General features: G+C 51.2%; 5 protein-coding genes across 5 annotated transcripts; 2 read left to right on the top strand and 3 right to left on the bottom strand.

Moving 5' to 3' along the window:
- The first annotated feature begins 7 nt into the window (after nt 1-7).
- Nucleotides 8-1,650, top strand: end3 (cytoskeletal adaptor protein SagA). Its single transcript, XM_073725892.1, has 3 exons — nt 8-335; nt 413-647; nt 711-1,650. The coding sequence occupies exons 1-3, from the start codon at nt 96-98 to the stop codon at nt 1,448-1,450; spliced, it is 1,215 nt and encodes a 404-aa protein (XP_073579064.1). The 5' UTR covers nt 8-95; the 3' UTR covers nt 1,451-1,650.
- On the bottom strand, nt 1,624-4,840 carry BDW74DRAFT_96460 (putative SNF2 family helicase/ATPase PasG). Its single transcript, XM_073734183.1, has 3 exons — nt 4,370-4,840; nt 3,465-4,304; nt 1,624-3,402 (listed from the first exon to the last, which is right to left on the bottom strand). Exons 1-3 carry the CDS (start codon nt 4,526-4,528, stop codon nt 1,798-1,800), a joined length of 2,604 nt encoding a protein of 867 aa, XP_073579063.1. The 5' UTR covers nt 4,529-4,840; the 3' UTR covers nt 1,624-1,797.
- Nucleotides 4,841-5,020: 180 nt separating this feature from the next.
- BDW74DRAFT_96454 (uncharacterized protein) lies at nt 5,021-6,569 on the bottom strand. The gene is made up of 2 exons (XM_073734182.1): nt 5,826-6,569; nt 5,021-5,759 (listed from the first exon to the last, which is right to left on the bottom strand). Exons 1-2 carry the CDS (start codon nt 6,339-6,341, stop codon nt 5,208-5,210), a joined length of 1,068 nt encoding a protein of 355 aa, XP_073579062.1. The 5' UTR covers nt 6,342-6,569; the 3' UTR covers nt 5,021-5,207.
- On the bottom strand, nt 5,965-7,356 carry BDW74DRAFT_96446 (uncharacterized protein). Its single transcript, XM_073734181.1, has 3 exons — nt 7,207-7,356; nt 6,768-7,156; nt 5,965-6,722 (listed from the first exon to the last, which is right to left on the bottom strand). Exons 1-3 carry the CDS (start codon nt 7,252-7,254, stop codon nt 6,356-6,358), a joined length of 804 nt encoding a protein of 267 aa, XP_073579061.1. The 5' UTR covers nt 7,255-7,356; the 3' UTR covers nt 5,965-6,355.
- Nucleotides 7,357-9,159: 1,803 nt separating this feature from the next.
- Nucleotides 9,160-12,950, top strand: BDW74DRAFT_96424 (putative Rho GTPase activator Rga). The gene is made up of 7 exons (XM_073734180.1): nt 9,160-9,422; nt 9,484-9,514; nt 9,574-10,089; nt 10,158-11,080; nt 11,129-12,149; nt 12,201-12,296; nt 12,351-12,950. Exons 1-7 carry the CDS (start codon nt 9,342-9,344, stop codon nt 12,854-12,856), a joined length of 3,174 nt encoding a protein of 1,057 aa, XP_073579060.1. The 5' UTR covers nt 9,160-9,341; the 3' UTR covers nt 12,857-12,950.
- Nucleotides 12,951-13,674: the final 724 nt, after the last annotated feature.

The raw sequence follows: 13,674 nt of genomic DNA, 5'->3' as shown, positions 1-13,674 counted from the left end.
ACACGGGGGTCATCTCCGCAGCCGCTTCTATTGCCTGTCCTCTCCCACAAAACCCGACCTGTTTGTGGAATACAGTTGTTGATAAGCCCTTCACCATGTCGACTAAAAAGATAGAGCAATGGGAGGTTGAGCGATATTGGGAGATTTTCTCCTCCTTGGCCGGCGGCCAGCCCCGTCTGAACAACTCCCAGGCCGCCTCAGTGCTCAGGAACAGCCGACTTCGCGATGATCAGTTAGAGAAAGTCTGGGATCTGGCTGACCTGGATGGTGACGGAGAGTTGGACTTCGAGGAATTCTGCGTTGCTATGCGATTAGTTTTCGATCTGGTCAATGGGGTATGTCATCATTTCCCTCCGAGTGCGCCAAGCGTATCGTGTGTCTCCCCCATCATTGGAACTGACAGTACTTCAAGGAATTACCGCAAGTCCCCAACACACTTCCCGATTGGCTCGTTCCTGAATCCAAATCACACCTCGTTCATGCCACTCGCGCCCTAAGTGTGGGCCAGGAGCAGTTCGAGCGCATCGAGGATGAAGACAGCACGCCCGGATTGAAGGACGGTTTCGATTGGTACATGAACCCGGCCGATAAGGCCAAGTACGAGGACATATACTCCGCAAACAAGAATCAGCGCGGTGAAATTGCCTGTACGCTCATCAATTCCTGTGCTCGACCTTCCAGTGTGCGCTAACCAGCAATTTGCTTTCCAGTCAACTCATTAGAACCACTCTACGAGTCCCTCGACGTACCAGACACCGACATCCGCTCGGCCTGGAACCTGGTGAACCCATCCGCGTCCCCCGAGATTAACAAAGACGCTACTCTCGCCTTCCTCCACATCCTCAACTACCGCCATGAGGGCTTCCGCATCCCCCGCACAATCCCCGCTTCGCTCCGCGCCTCCTTCGAGAACAACAAGATCGACTACCAGCTAGACAGCGCGCGGCCGGCGCAAAAATGGGGTGCCAATGGTGACACCGAGACGTCGACAGGGCGCAAGGCCAAGTTCGGCGATACCTACCTGAGCCGACTCGGCGTCGCTGGTAAGACGTCCTACACTCCGAAAGGGACAGACTTCAGCGACACTATCCAGGACGAGGAATGGGAGAAGGTGCGCCTGCGACGCGAGCTCGCAGAATTAGACGCCAAGCTGCAGTCTGCGAATAAGGCTTCTGAAGGGCGGAGGAGTGGGCACCGGAACGATGGGCGGCCGAACTGGGTTCTCGCCAAGAAGGAGGCTCTCCAGCTCCTAGAGTATAAGGAGCGGGAGCTGCGTGAGTTGCGCGAGGGCACAGGGCGGGCCAAGGCCGGTGGGGACGTCGAGCGCCTCAGCGAGGATGTCCGAACCGTCGGCGAGCAGGTCGAAGGGCTGAAAAATCATCTCGTCCAGCGACAGGCTATCCTTGCCGACTTGCGAAGAGAGATTGAAGACGAGCGAGCGTCTCTATAGTCTGATAATCACTTCTGCATCTTCACTTGTACTTACTCCGGCGGTCTAATCTTGTATGCCCTGTCTGTGTATAGCCACTTGGCGAGGAGTTTCAGGCGTTCAATCGATCTTGTTTCCCTGCCTGCATTGCTTGTTCATGATTTCTGGATTAGACTTGCTAGACCTCGCGGTCTATTTTGTGTATAGTATAATACATGCGCTACTTATCAAAGCTCCTGGTGTATAATATACCCAAACACCGCTGCCCTAACCATAAACACGCCAGTGGAATCCATCCCGTACGCCAGCAACAACGGACAACTAAGCTCTATTCAGTACTCAAGACACCGCATACTCCATAAACAGCATCACTTCCGCTCGAGCTTAGCCATAAGCCCATCCCCATCCCTCTTCGTCTCAACAGCCTTGAACGCCTTCCCATCACCCTCAAGGCCCTTCTCAGCCCTAGCATACGCCTCCTCACTCCGATCCGTGAGGATGCGCAAATCCTCATCCGACAGAATCGACGTCGGATCCGCGCTCGCCTCAAACCGCTCGAACTCGTCCTCGCCAAGCGCCCTCCTCAGCTCGTTCACGTCATCCCGTGACACCGTCGACTCGCTAAGCAAGGACTTGAACTTGCCCTTCTGGATAACCAGGCGTTCCAGACGGCGCTTCGAGTCGGCTTTCTCAAGGAGCGTCTGCTCGACCGTGCCCTTTGTTGCGAGACGGTAGACAATCACGGGCCGGGTCTGTCCGATTCGGTGCGCGCGGTCTTGCGCTTGCAGATCTTGCTGCGGGTTCCAGTCGGAGTCGAAGAGGATGACTGTGTCCGCGGCTACGAGGTTGATGCCCTGGCCTCCGGCGCGGGTACTAAGGAGGAAAACCTTGTAGTTCTTGTCTGTGTTGAAAGCCTTGATCTGATCGCGGCGGTCTGCCTGGCTGATTGCGCCGTCGATGCGGCAGCATTTCCAGGAGCGGAGGTGTGTGGCCCAGTCTTGCAGGATGTCGAGCTGGGTCTTGAATTGGGAGAAGATAAGGATTTTATGACCCTTCTTTAGGAGTGAAGGTATCAAACGATCGAGGAGGAGCATTTTGCCGGAGGCTGTGACGAGGGTTTCGTCGATGGCGGAGGGGTCTTCGACCCAGGGCCAGTAGAAGTTGTGCGGGGAGTTGCAGGCAAGCCGGGCTTGCATTACGGGGTTCTGCATCTTCTTTTGTGCGATCTCGCGCTTGGCAAGCTTGATGGTGTTTGCTCGCTCGATCTCTTCTTGCTCGGACTCATCGATGCTCTCTTCAATGTCCAGGTCTTCCTCAAGGCCTTGCTCTAGCTTTCGGAGCTTAGAGTCGAACTCGCGGTCACTGATGTCCTTGTAGGATCGTGGTGCTCTGCGTCTCCGCGTAGAGCTAGCCCTACTTCCAGGGGTTGAATCGCGGCTGGACCGGAGGCTCTTGTTCGGCGTCGAGGCAACGCTGCTGCCTGCGCTGCGCTTCAGGCTTCCTGAGCGCAGGGTCTCGTTCTTCGCCAGTAGCCGCTCTGTTGCTTTCTCCTCGAGGTACTGACGGCCTGTTCCGTTGAGGATCTCTCGGTAGAGTTCCTTCTGTTCGGTAGTCAGTGGCGCGTACAGAATATACTCTCGCTTCTTCGGGAGAGCTGTTTCCACATCAGTCTTGACACGCCGCAGTAGGAACGGCTTCAGGATCGAATGCATGGTCGAGACCAGGCTCCGCTTCCGACGCTCGATCCCATCAGTCTGGCCGTTGCTGTCAAGCACGGAGGAAAAGTCGAACCAATTCTGGAAACTGTTGAGATCATTGAAGATCTCAGGTAGTAAGAAGTGCAGGAGTGACCATAGCTCGGTTATGTTGTTCTGTAATGGGGTACCGGTAATGAGCAGCCTATTGGCCGAATTGTATGACAGTAGTTCCTTGATCAGTCGACAATTCATGTTCTTCAAGCGGTGTCCTTCATCCTGTGCGACATTCTATCAGCAAGCCAGGATCTCGCATGAGATTAGAATTTTCCAAAACGTACCACAATGATATACCGCCACTGGTATTGGGCGAGAAACTTCCGATCATTCATGCAAATCTCGTACGACGTGCAGATGACCGGGAAGTCGGCGCTCTTCTGGTCTCGGAGGTTCATGAACTTCTGCCTGAGCTGCGCACGTTCGTCCCTCGAGCCGTGATACAACACCGTCTTGATACCAGGGGTCCACCGTGCGAACTCATCTATCCAATTGCTCACCGTGCTCAGAGGGGCCGAAATCAGAAACGGCCCAGAAACGTTGTGCTCCTTGAAGAAGGCAATGAGAGATATCGCCTGCACGGTCTTTCCAAGACCCATCTCATCCGCTAGGATACCACATAACCCATTCATCCACAAGGACTTGAGCCACTCGAGGCCCTCGAGCTGATACTTCCTCATCTTACCCCCGGTAACAGGTGCAGGCTGCTGGGTGGCAACAAGCTCCTGCTCACCAAGAACAATGGGTTTCGCTTCAAATTCATCTGCGGCGTGCTCAAGTGCTTCCTGGACGGTAGTATTCTTGGCTTCGTCCACATTCACGTCCGCCTTCTTGAAGTAATTGGATATAGCATTGCCCTTGACAGGTGTGGCCTTTCTCCCTCTCCCTCGCTTCGATTTGGCCGGTTCTTCTTTTGCCTCGGTATCACCTGCAGCGTCTGCAGTCGCCGCCTGTCGCGCACTCGCTCGAGTCCCTCGTTTAGTCGGTTGCGCAGCTATTTTCTTGGTTTCCTCCGCCTCGCCACCCTGTTGTTCCTTTTGCTCCTGATCCAGATTCCTGGCCGCTGCCAATCTCGCCTCCTCCTGTTGCTTCTTCATCTTCTCGGCCATGATCGCGACAAAGACCTATAGAGCACAGCCATCAGCAACCCGCGGTCCGGAAATGAAGTCCGCATCAAAGGACCACGAACCTCACTCGTGTTCAGCAGATGCATGAGCGCCTTCGCCTTGACATCCATATCCTCCTCATTTTCCACAGACGCATCCTGTGCATCGTTTCCATTCTCAGTTGCCATCTTCACGTCCTCGTCAATATCCGCCGGGGACGGCTGCGTGGTGTTCTGTCGCATTGTGTAGTTCGCCGTGCGTAAAGGTCGGGGTGGCGAGGATGTACGGATGGAAAGGTAAATAAATTCGTGATCACAGCTAGATCGCAGTATTATAAATCAACCGTCATGAAAAGTTCTCCTTTATATCCACCTGATGCGCAGGAAAGATGACTCCGGAATGCCCGTGTCGCCACTCCGATGTAGATGGGGCGCGGAACAAAGAAACTGGGAGTATGAATTGGAGAATATACGGAGTAGGCTGGAGCTTAAAGCTAAGTATGATAAAGAAATGAACCAAAAGCGGATAGTAATGTAGGGTCCAGAGAAATGCCAAACAGCGGCCAGGGTCGAAGGCTGTCAATGTCCCTTTCATTCAGAGAATGATCGGGCAAGACGCGATTTTCGCGTCGGTGCACGGACCACTTTTAGATTAGATGCATCGGCGACTCAGGAGCCAGCATCTACAACACCCCAGACTCGATGTCAGATCGTCATTGTCCCATCGAGGTCTTACTCCTGGTTATGGATCGGAAACAAATAAGCACGATATTAGATTTGTCTAATCTAATATGTCTTGCTTGCATTGATTGGTCTTGGTTTGCCATCGCTACATATACACTGAGCAACAACTGCATGGTAATGATACAAATATTATGCCGCAGAGCAGCAACTACAAAGGTTTCCGGGACATGGCCCCTATTCAGATGTGCGAATGATCATTCTCATCACTTTCGTCATCCGATCTAACTTCCGGATCCCAGTCTGTTTCTCCATCAGACGCGTCCCATGCGCCCACGAATTGAATCTTGGATTCAACTTGACAAGCATCCAGCATCCGCCGTGCACCTTGTATTTGCTCCAATCGATAATCATGCATTTGCGGGCCGTGAATCTCATATAGGTATGTCGAAGGCTTAAGTGTGCGATAGAGTAAGGCCTGTGACTGTACGAAGCGGCCATCGTGAGAAAAATTGCCGTACGCAATGACCAACAGGTTAGGGAGGCCGGTGGGCCCAAACGCCCACTTTGCGAACTCTATGAGGCATGATAAACATGTGCCTCGCATGCACTCCTCAGATCGAGATTTATTGACACTGACCGTATCTGGCTTATCTTCATCAGTAAGCGCGTTTTTACGCTTCCACTTTCGAATCTCTTCGGGCACCCATTTCTCAGCCGACCTATCACATGTGTCCCGAAAGTGAATGATTCTAATGCTTTCACCCGCGGAGTTGGATGCTAGTATTTGCCTCTGAGGAACCCTGTCAGAAATGTATCAAGCAGCAGATGCGGAGAGCAAGAGAGACCGAGGGCATACCAGGAGATATGGACTTTGGAAAAGCCCAACGCACTGTAGGGAACCCAGGCACAAAATATCACTAAGGACTTCACTGGGTGGCCCAGGCATGTCTCGATCTGGCCAAGCCACACTGTCTCCTCTTCTTGTATGGAAAACTAAACGTTTCATAGATGTTCTATGCCGATCTAGAATGCCTGGAAGCCATGTGTGTGGTGCCATTATCATAATGAAAAGCTCCTCGAGACCCTCGAAAGAATTCAGGAACACGGCAATTGGCTCGAGTGAGTCATATATAGCGTCGGAACATAATGTTAACTCAAATGGTCGCAGCTCCAGCCCCAGCTGCAACTCTGACAAGCTCGAAAGGAACTCCAGGGAATATTTACAACGTATCAATCTCAGTGATTGTAGTTGCTCTATTGCAACAGCGGACATCATCTTCTCGCAGGGCTTAAGAGATACCTCAGACAACGACAAATGCCGAAGTGCGCCAAATTTCGACAGGGGCATTCCAGTCAAGGCAAAACACTTCATGGCAGATGTTCTTCCTAATACCTGACCGGCGCCCTTTTTTTGTCTATTCTCCTTAAATATGCCTGACTCAAGGCTATAGAGTTTGCAAGCATTAATCGGGTCATATCATCCGATCCCTTCCAGCTCAAAACGTTCCAGATGTGCACAGTTTGTTGCCAGCATTTTCCGAAGAATAGTGCGAATATCGTGCATTCCGTTAGATAACCTTTCCAGGATATTGAACGAAGTTTCCTGAGCTGGAGAAGCCCGCTGAGATCAGTATCTAAGTCATAGCACGTGCCGTCGGTTATTATTGAGAGCTTTTCGATACCGCTGTGCTTTGACGCGAGCCATCCGTCGGTTTTGATGATCGGATTCGGAATACAGAGGTCTAAGTGCCAGCTGGGATTGTCAGTTTCCGAATTGAAGAAGAGGGAGGCCACTTACGAGAAGCTTTTCAGCGAGTGACCAGGAAGGTGGAACAGTATAGTCTCAAAATTGTGGGTCAACTCCTCCATCAGGTTATAATGAAGCTTTGAGTTGTTGAACCAATGCCTGCGGGTGCGCGGATGCGCAATGTAGGACCCGGAATAGCACCTTTTCCCCAGTCTGGCATCGATCGGGGCCACAAGTTCTAGATGCTTCGCGAACCTCAGGCAATCGGTGATGGACCTCGATCCGTCGTTGTTGAAGCATGTTGCTATTGAGCGTACTGTCAATTGACCTGCACATAACTCGTCCATCTTGATGATAAGCGTCTCATAAAGCAACGGTAACAAGGCTTGATATAGGTATTTGCTGGCACAGCAAACATGGGACAGATCCGCGGCGCAAACCTGATATGAATGAGAAAAATCAAAAGTCGGAGGGATGGGCAGGCACTAACCTCGCGTATAGTCATGTGTAAAATCTCCAGCGGTAAGTAGTGTAACATCGTCGCGGAAAATCAGCAAACCAAAATAATAATTAAAGCAATCCACTAAACTTGTCGGCAAGTTGTGTTGGTGTTGAAGAAGAGTTGTTGTCGTAGTGGAGGCAGAGAGTTCTCCAGACGAGCTGCACTTGCCTCATTTCCTGATTTCGCCAGTTCGCATTCTCTTCATCCATGGTCAACCCCATCATTTCTTGATTGACCATCTATGATCGTTTCGTGTTCAGGTGGAATAAATCAGCAGGGAGAGGATACTATAGCAACTCGACCAGACGAATTGGAGAGTGATAATCAAGTTGATATAGCACGTTCTCACTGGAACATAACATTAGAACTAAATAACTGGTTGGCGTTTGTTGGGCTTTCCAGCCGTCCAATCCTCTTGTGGGCTAGCAAATATATGTTCTCTCATTTGTCAGTTAATGTTCCTGTGCAGCAGTGTCCAGATACCAAGCGCATTTTGTTGAACTTTGGGAGGCGCAGCGTAATATATCAAAAGTCAGTAGCGAGCTGTCATTGCTAGGCTTGCTAGAACTGTGTACAGATTCTCAGATCTGTGACCGCGTCAAGCCAGTAAAGTAAGCCAAAAATATGCAAGCTGTAAGGGAATTCTAGACCCTTGACATGGCAAAAGTCTAGGCCTTCCGTTAACCTGATTTCGAATACACGCAGGATATATATCTTACAGACCTTGTCTAACGCATTTTCGTCTAGGAATGAATGTTACTGCGAGAAGTAGACGCCGCAGAGAGAGTTTAGTTCCAGATTCTATAAGCCAGGATTGCGAATCATCGAAGTATATATAGAGGACCCATGGCTATAATATCCAGCTCCAATAAGACACCGAGTGCCGCGTCAAGGAAATGAGCATAATAGGACGTATCCATGAAGCTATAAAGTCCATCGACCCGGATGCTAAAGGGTCATCCGTTTATTTATGAGAGGCGAGCCGCAATATCAATCAGCGAATCTAATTTCGTTGATGACCGCAGATGCTCCTGAGACGTGCAGAGCCCGGACAGCAACCAAATACGGCTTTGCCTCGCATAAAAGCATAAGAGCTTATAAACCACGCGCAGAGTGGGCTGTGGACTCGACACACCGAAGACAGGAGAGTGAGACAGCAAAGTTTGGAAGGTGGATGTTGAAGCCATCGCCATAGAAGCCATATTGGTGCCTGAGGCTGCCAGTGGGTATACACAGATTGTGGCGTGCGTAACACCGCATCTTCTTGTATACAGTAGTTTCAAGAACCGCCTGTTGGCCATCCCTAATATATTCTCCGTCCTACATAATAAGCAAAAATGCACTAAGGCATCTCTTTGTAGCGACGGTTAAAGGTATCTATGCGGGCCAGTTGGCGAGGGGCTTGATCCCGTCCGCCGACTTTATCTGAAACAATTCTCTGTTTCAATCCTCGCCGACTCTCGCGCTTCATCTTCTTGAATCAGATTAATCTTCGGCTCTCCCTCCAATCCTCGCGCTCTCTTTCTTGCCGGGGTCGTCTTGAGATCGTTCCCAATTCTCCATCCGTGACACCACCCCTGTTCCGATCGACAGCTGTTTAACGGTATGGTTCCAGCCCAAGCGTTCGGCCCCCCTGTTCTTCCAATTGTTCTCGGGTCCCCCCATACCTTCCTCTTTCTTTCTCCTTGTCTTCATCCCGCCATTCCCCTCCTCATCATGCCGATATTCGATCGACTACCACTAATCTTAGTCTCTCTTTAGTTTCGCGGCCCCCAAAAACGCCTTTCCTCTGTTCCCGTGCGAATTGCGTCCCTTTCAAGCGCGGGCCCCGTGTCCTTTTTTACCTCGCATAGCCTCCCCCTCCCGGACGCCTGTCCTACGCCCTCGTTCGATAATCGTCATTTCAGGGGCTCGCCTTTTGTGCTCCAATCGCAAACTCACTGTCTTTTGTCGGATGTGTGGCTGGACCCCGAACCCCTCGCTTCAAAATCGATGAATAATAGCCTTGGCTTGACCGATCACTTTGCGCTTGAATTCGTGCCCACCGATTCATCCGGCTATACGGGGTGATATACTCGCTGTCTTTATATAATCGCTGAGCGCTGTTGGAGGTGGAACACTTCATGGAGTCCCCCACATCGTACCCTCCGGAGTCTCCTATGGAGCAGGAGGATATCCCGTTCCCTTGCAAGGGCTGTGGAGAGGTATGCATGAAGTGTCCGATACAATGTCAAGGGGCGGGAACGCAGAGGCTGACCTACTTAGATCTTGGAAGAAGGCAAAGCTTTCGAACTTGGTAGGCATTACTTTTACTTTGCTTTACCCGTCCAACTTACTGACCGCGCTTGCTCCTAGCCGGCAACCGATGGCACATAGACTGCTTTCGCTGCAGCTCGTGCAGCACGCTACTGGATTCGGACGCGCACCTTTTACTTCTCGGAGACGGGTCGTTGATTTGCAGTAACTGTACCTACAGCTGCAGCTCCTGCGGGAATAAGATCGAGGATTTGGCCATCTTGACCGGCGAACAAGCTTTCTGCGCCCAATGTTTTCGATGCCGGAATTGCAAAAGGAAGATCGAGAATTTGCGCTATGCCCGGACGTCGCAGGGAATCTTTTGCATGGATTGTCACGAGTCTTTGATGCAACGGCGGAGAAAGAAAAACCGCGGGGTTGGGGCGTCCAAGAAACATGCAAGTCCTGGCATAAAACTCGACAAGTCGCTCCCTTCGCTACCCCCTGAGGAGGCCGAACAAATGATGCAAGCCGCAGATGATCTATCTGTGGACGGGTTTGTTGATTCGGCCGAGGTAAATCCTCGAACGACAGTGCCTGCGCTGGACGCGGGAAGATCGTCTATCAATAATCAAGGTAAGTATAATGGTGTTATGTGGCGGATGAAGGTAGAATGACGAACTAATATGTCCTGGACGTGACAGATAATTTGATCCTACCTTCGAGCACGTATCGCAGCAACCGGCATTCTGTCGTACCTTCGGTCGTACCTACCGAATCCGATGTAGATGGTGGAGAATTCCTGATTCCTCTCGCATTCGACCCTTCAGAGGAACAACGCTCCCCTCGCGATCACTCCGCAAGGTCTCCAGAGCGCGTTCCTATGGAGGATTCTTCTCCACATATTGCTTATCAGGAGAAAGGTCGTGACCGTCCTGAACCCGAGTCTCATCGCTGGCGTCCAGATGATTCTTTGACCAAAGCGGCAAGGTCCAACTCCGCCCGAAGTTCTAGGTCGGATATACCTGTGGGCCACAAAGGGAGCGGCTCCTATTCCATCTATGATAGCGTCAGGTCTTCGACAACCATTGGAAGAGATGGTTCGACCCTTGACTCGAGATCTACCGCTGGGGAGAGTGCAACTACATTGCCTACCCGTCCCTCTTACGAGCTTCGTCGCCTTCACGAGAATGGAGGAGGGTCCTTGGACTCGGCAACATCAGTTGCCCATCCCAAGCGGGGAGACTCGCTGGAAAGCAGGCACCATAAACTTCCCCGAAAAGAGGCTGTGCAGTCTCCTGGAGCTAATTCAATTAGTCAAAGTGATCAGTGGAGTGAACGGTCTGTGGACACTTTGAACAAGAAGAACGCCCATAGTGTAGAGTCCCCGCGGCTTCCGCGTAGCGACTCATTCGATCCGCCAAAGTCTCGCGTCCGTCCAAACTCAGTGAGCACCCCGCAACAAGCAGACGCATTCCGCCCTGGGGACTATGGCGCATCTCCTTCCCCTCTACGTTACAGTGGCACGGGTGATCTTTCCCTGGACGAGGATATGGCGCGAATCATGGGCTCGGACGAGCAGCTCTCACAATCCAGCGAATCTTTCCTTCGCAGGATGTCTAATTCTGTACGTCATGGCCGCAGTTATAGCGATAATGGCTCACGATTATCAAAGGACGCCAAGTGGCCCAAATCGCCTGTCAATGGGTCTGCTAATCCCGCAACCAGCTCCCCGGAGCGAGGAGGAACCGACGAACTGACATGGCTTCGGAGTGAGCTGCGCAAGGAGCGCCAGCGGGTAATTCAGCGGGACCAGAAGATCGTCGAAATGGAGTCTCTCCTCAAGGCGACTGCTGATGTGAAGCAGGTCAACACCGAGCTTAATGAGAAACGGTCGACCATGGTGGTGTTGGATGCTCAAAAAGAGATTGTGATGCGGGAGCTCACTGTTCTGACTGAACATCTAGAGTCTGAAAAACGCGGTGGTAGTAGCGGTCCTTTGGACCTCAGTAAACTTACCAATAAGGTTTTGCGGGACTTTGTTGAATCTATCCAGAACCTGAAAGATTCTTTCACACCCCAGATTGAAGAATTGGTGCAAAATCGCAATGAGGCCGCTGAGGAGCTCGCAAAGATCAACAGCATGAAGGATAAGAGCTTTCAGGAATTCGAGCAACTTTCCTCAAAGAACGCCCAGCTGGCCGAACTGAACAACCAACTCGTTCACCAAATCCAAGAGCTATACAAAGCGAACAACTCCGACGGTCGCGGTGCCAATGGTCTTGGAATTTACTCGCATGGGAAAGAAAAGTCGTTATCCTCAATTGATGCACTTAAGGCTGCAGGTGAACTGCCGCCATCGGTCTCGACTCCTAACATGTCCGAAGAGGCTGAACCGGCCACCGTTGTTCCTGGTCCTCAGGTCGTCAGTATCCGCAAAGGCCAGCCTCGCAAGTTCAACTGGAAGAAGGGAGGCCAAAATGTCGCGAAGGGAGTTACGAAAGGTCTTAAGGGAGCATTCATGTCAAGCGAAAGCGCTAGCACCACGGATGGCGCACCCGGCCTACCACGCTCCCAAACTCAAGACCCTAGTCGCCAGGGCTTTGGCTTTTTCGGGAACCAGCGCAGCAAGCAAACGGGCACTCGAATGCCGCAGACTGATAGTGTTCCAGCTCTGGCCGAAGCCTCTCCAACAGGTAAGTTCCCGTTCAATTCGTCGGCAGATGTCGAATACTTATTCTACTTAGGACTGTTTGGAACCGATTTGGAGCAGCGCATGGAACATGAGAAGAGTATTATTCCGGGTATCATCACCCGTTGTATACAAGAGGTTGAGTTACGAGGTATGTTCTCCGGTCGAAAATCGCCGAGCACGTCGGCTAACCTTGCCGCTTTAGGCATGGACATGGAAGGAATTTACCGCAAATCTGGTGCTAGCTCAGCTATCCAGACCATTCGAGAAGGCTTTGAGCGGTCTCCGCAGGATTATGACATCTCAGATCCAGATCTGGATATCCACGCTGTGACCTCGGCGCTCAAGCAATACTTCCGCAAGCTACCCATGCCACTCATCACGTACGACGTTTATGAGAAGATCATTGAAACAGGGGAGATCACTTCGCATTCTGGCCGCGTTGAGGCCCTGCAGAAGAGCCTTGGCGAGCTACCGCGAGTGCATCAGGATGTACTCGAGTTCCTCGTGTTTCACTTGAAGCGTGTCGTGGAACGGGAGAAGGAGAATCTGATGACGAGCCAGAACATTGCTGTTGTCTTCGCGCCGACCATCATGAGACCTCAAAGTCTGGCGCGAGAGATGACGGACGTCCAAAAGAAGAACGAGGTGGTTAAATTCCTGGTAGACCACTGCCAGGAAGTGTTTATGGGCATGCAAAATAACAACTAATCATCGGCCATATCGGCCATTCCAGCTAAACCGATTCAGCGTCATACTGTTTACCATTATTTTTACGTTTTATTCCAGCCCAATTGGCCAACACAAACACCCCAACTCCATCAACCGAGAGCCTGTATATATCCGGGGCGGCCATCTGCCTCTGTTTCGTTTTATTTTCTTTCTATTCTACACTACAATGTCTTCCACTAACCCCTCCCTGAACACCCTCGAACTTCTGATGATCAGCGCCTCTCTCGATACCCTTCATGTATCTTTTCCATGCTTGCGTGCTATTTCAATTCCCCTCTCTTATCCCGCAGGTCCGAAGCTAGTTCCTCCTACCTATCAGTGGTGCAGTGTTGTATGTGTGTTGTCAAAACTTCCAACCTTTTATTTACGCTTAGAAGATTTCCTGTTACGTTAACGTGAATGGTTTACTCTGACTCGTACTCTAAGAGTATATTCTCCTACTCACTCCTGTTCTTGGTCAATGCGGATGTCTGATCACCTTATTAGCCCATTGCGGTTGGTTCCCTGTTTCCCGCGTGTCTTCGCGCGTTTTCCGTTTCTTTTCTTCTCTTTTTGGTCTGCATGCTAGGTAGCTAGGTAGCGCTAGGTAGTTGTTTGAGTACTAGGCGGCTATACGGAAAGGCTTCCGTGCTTGTGGTGTGGCGTTGCATGGCGTTAGAGCATGCATTGAATTTCATTGATACGTTGTTTAGCGGTATCCTTTAACGTGCTTTGCTTTCCTTAGTCCTAGGTCGATAAACGGATAGACGTAGAAACAATAAACCCATTTAAGACATCAAGTCGATTTACGCCGAGTC

Source organism: Aspergillus multicolor (assembly GCF_047715735.1).
Source record: "Aspergillus multicolor strain CBS 133.54 unplaced genomic scaffold BDW74scaffold_39, whole genome shotgun sequence".
In the NCBI taxonomy this organism is placed as follows: domain Eukaryota; kingdom Fungi; phylum Ascomycota; class Eurotiomycetes; order Eurotiales; family Aspergillaceae; genus Aspergillus; species Aspergillus multicolor.
The sequence above is the reverse complement of the archived record's forward strand: the minus strand, read 5'-3'. Positions and strand labels throughout refer to the sequence as shown.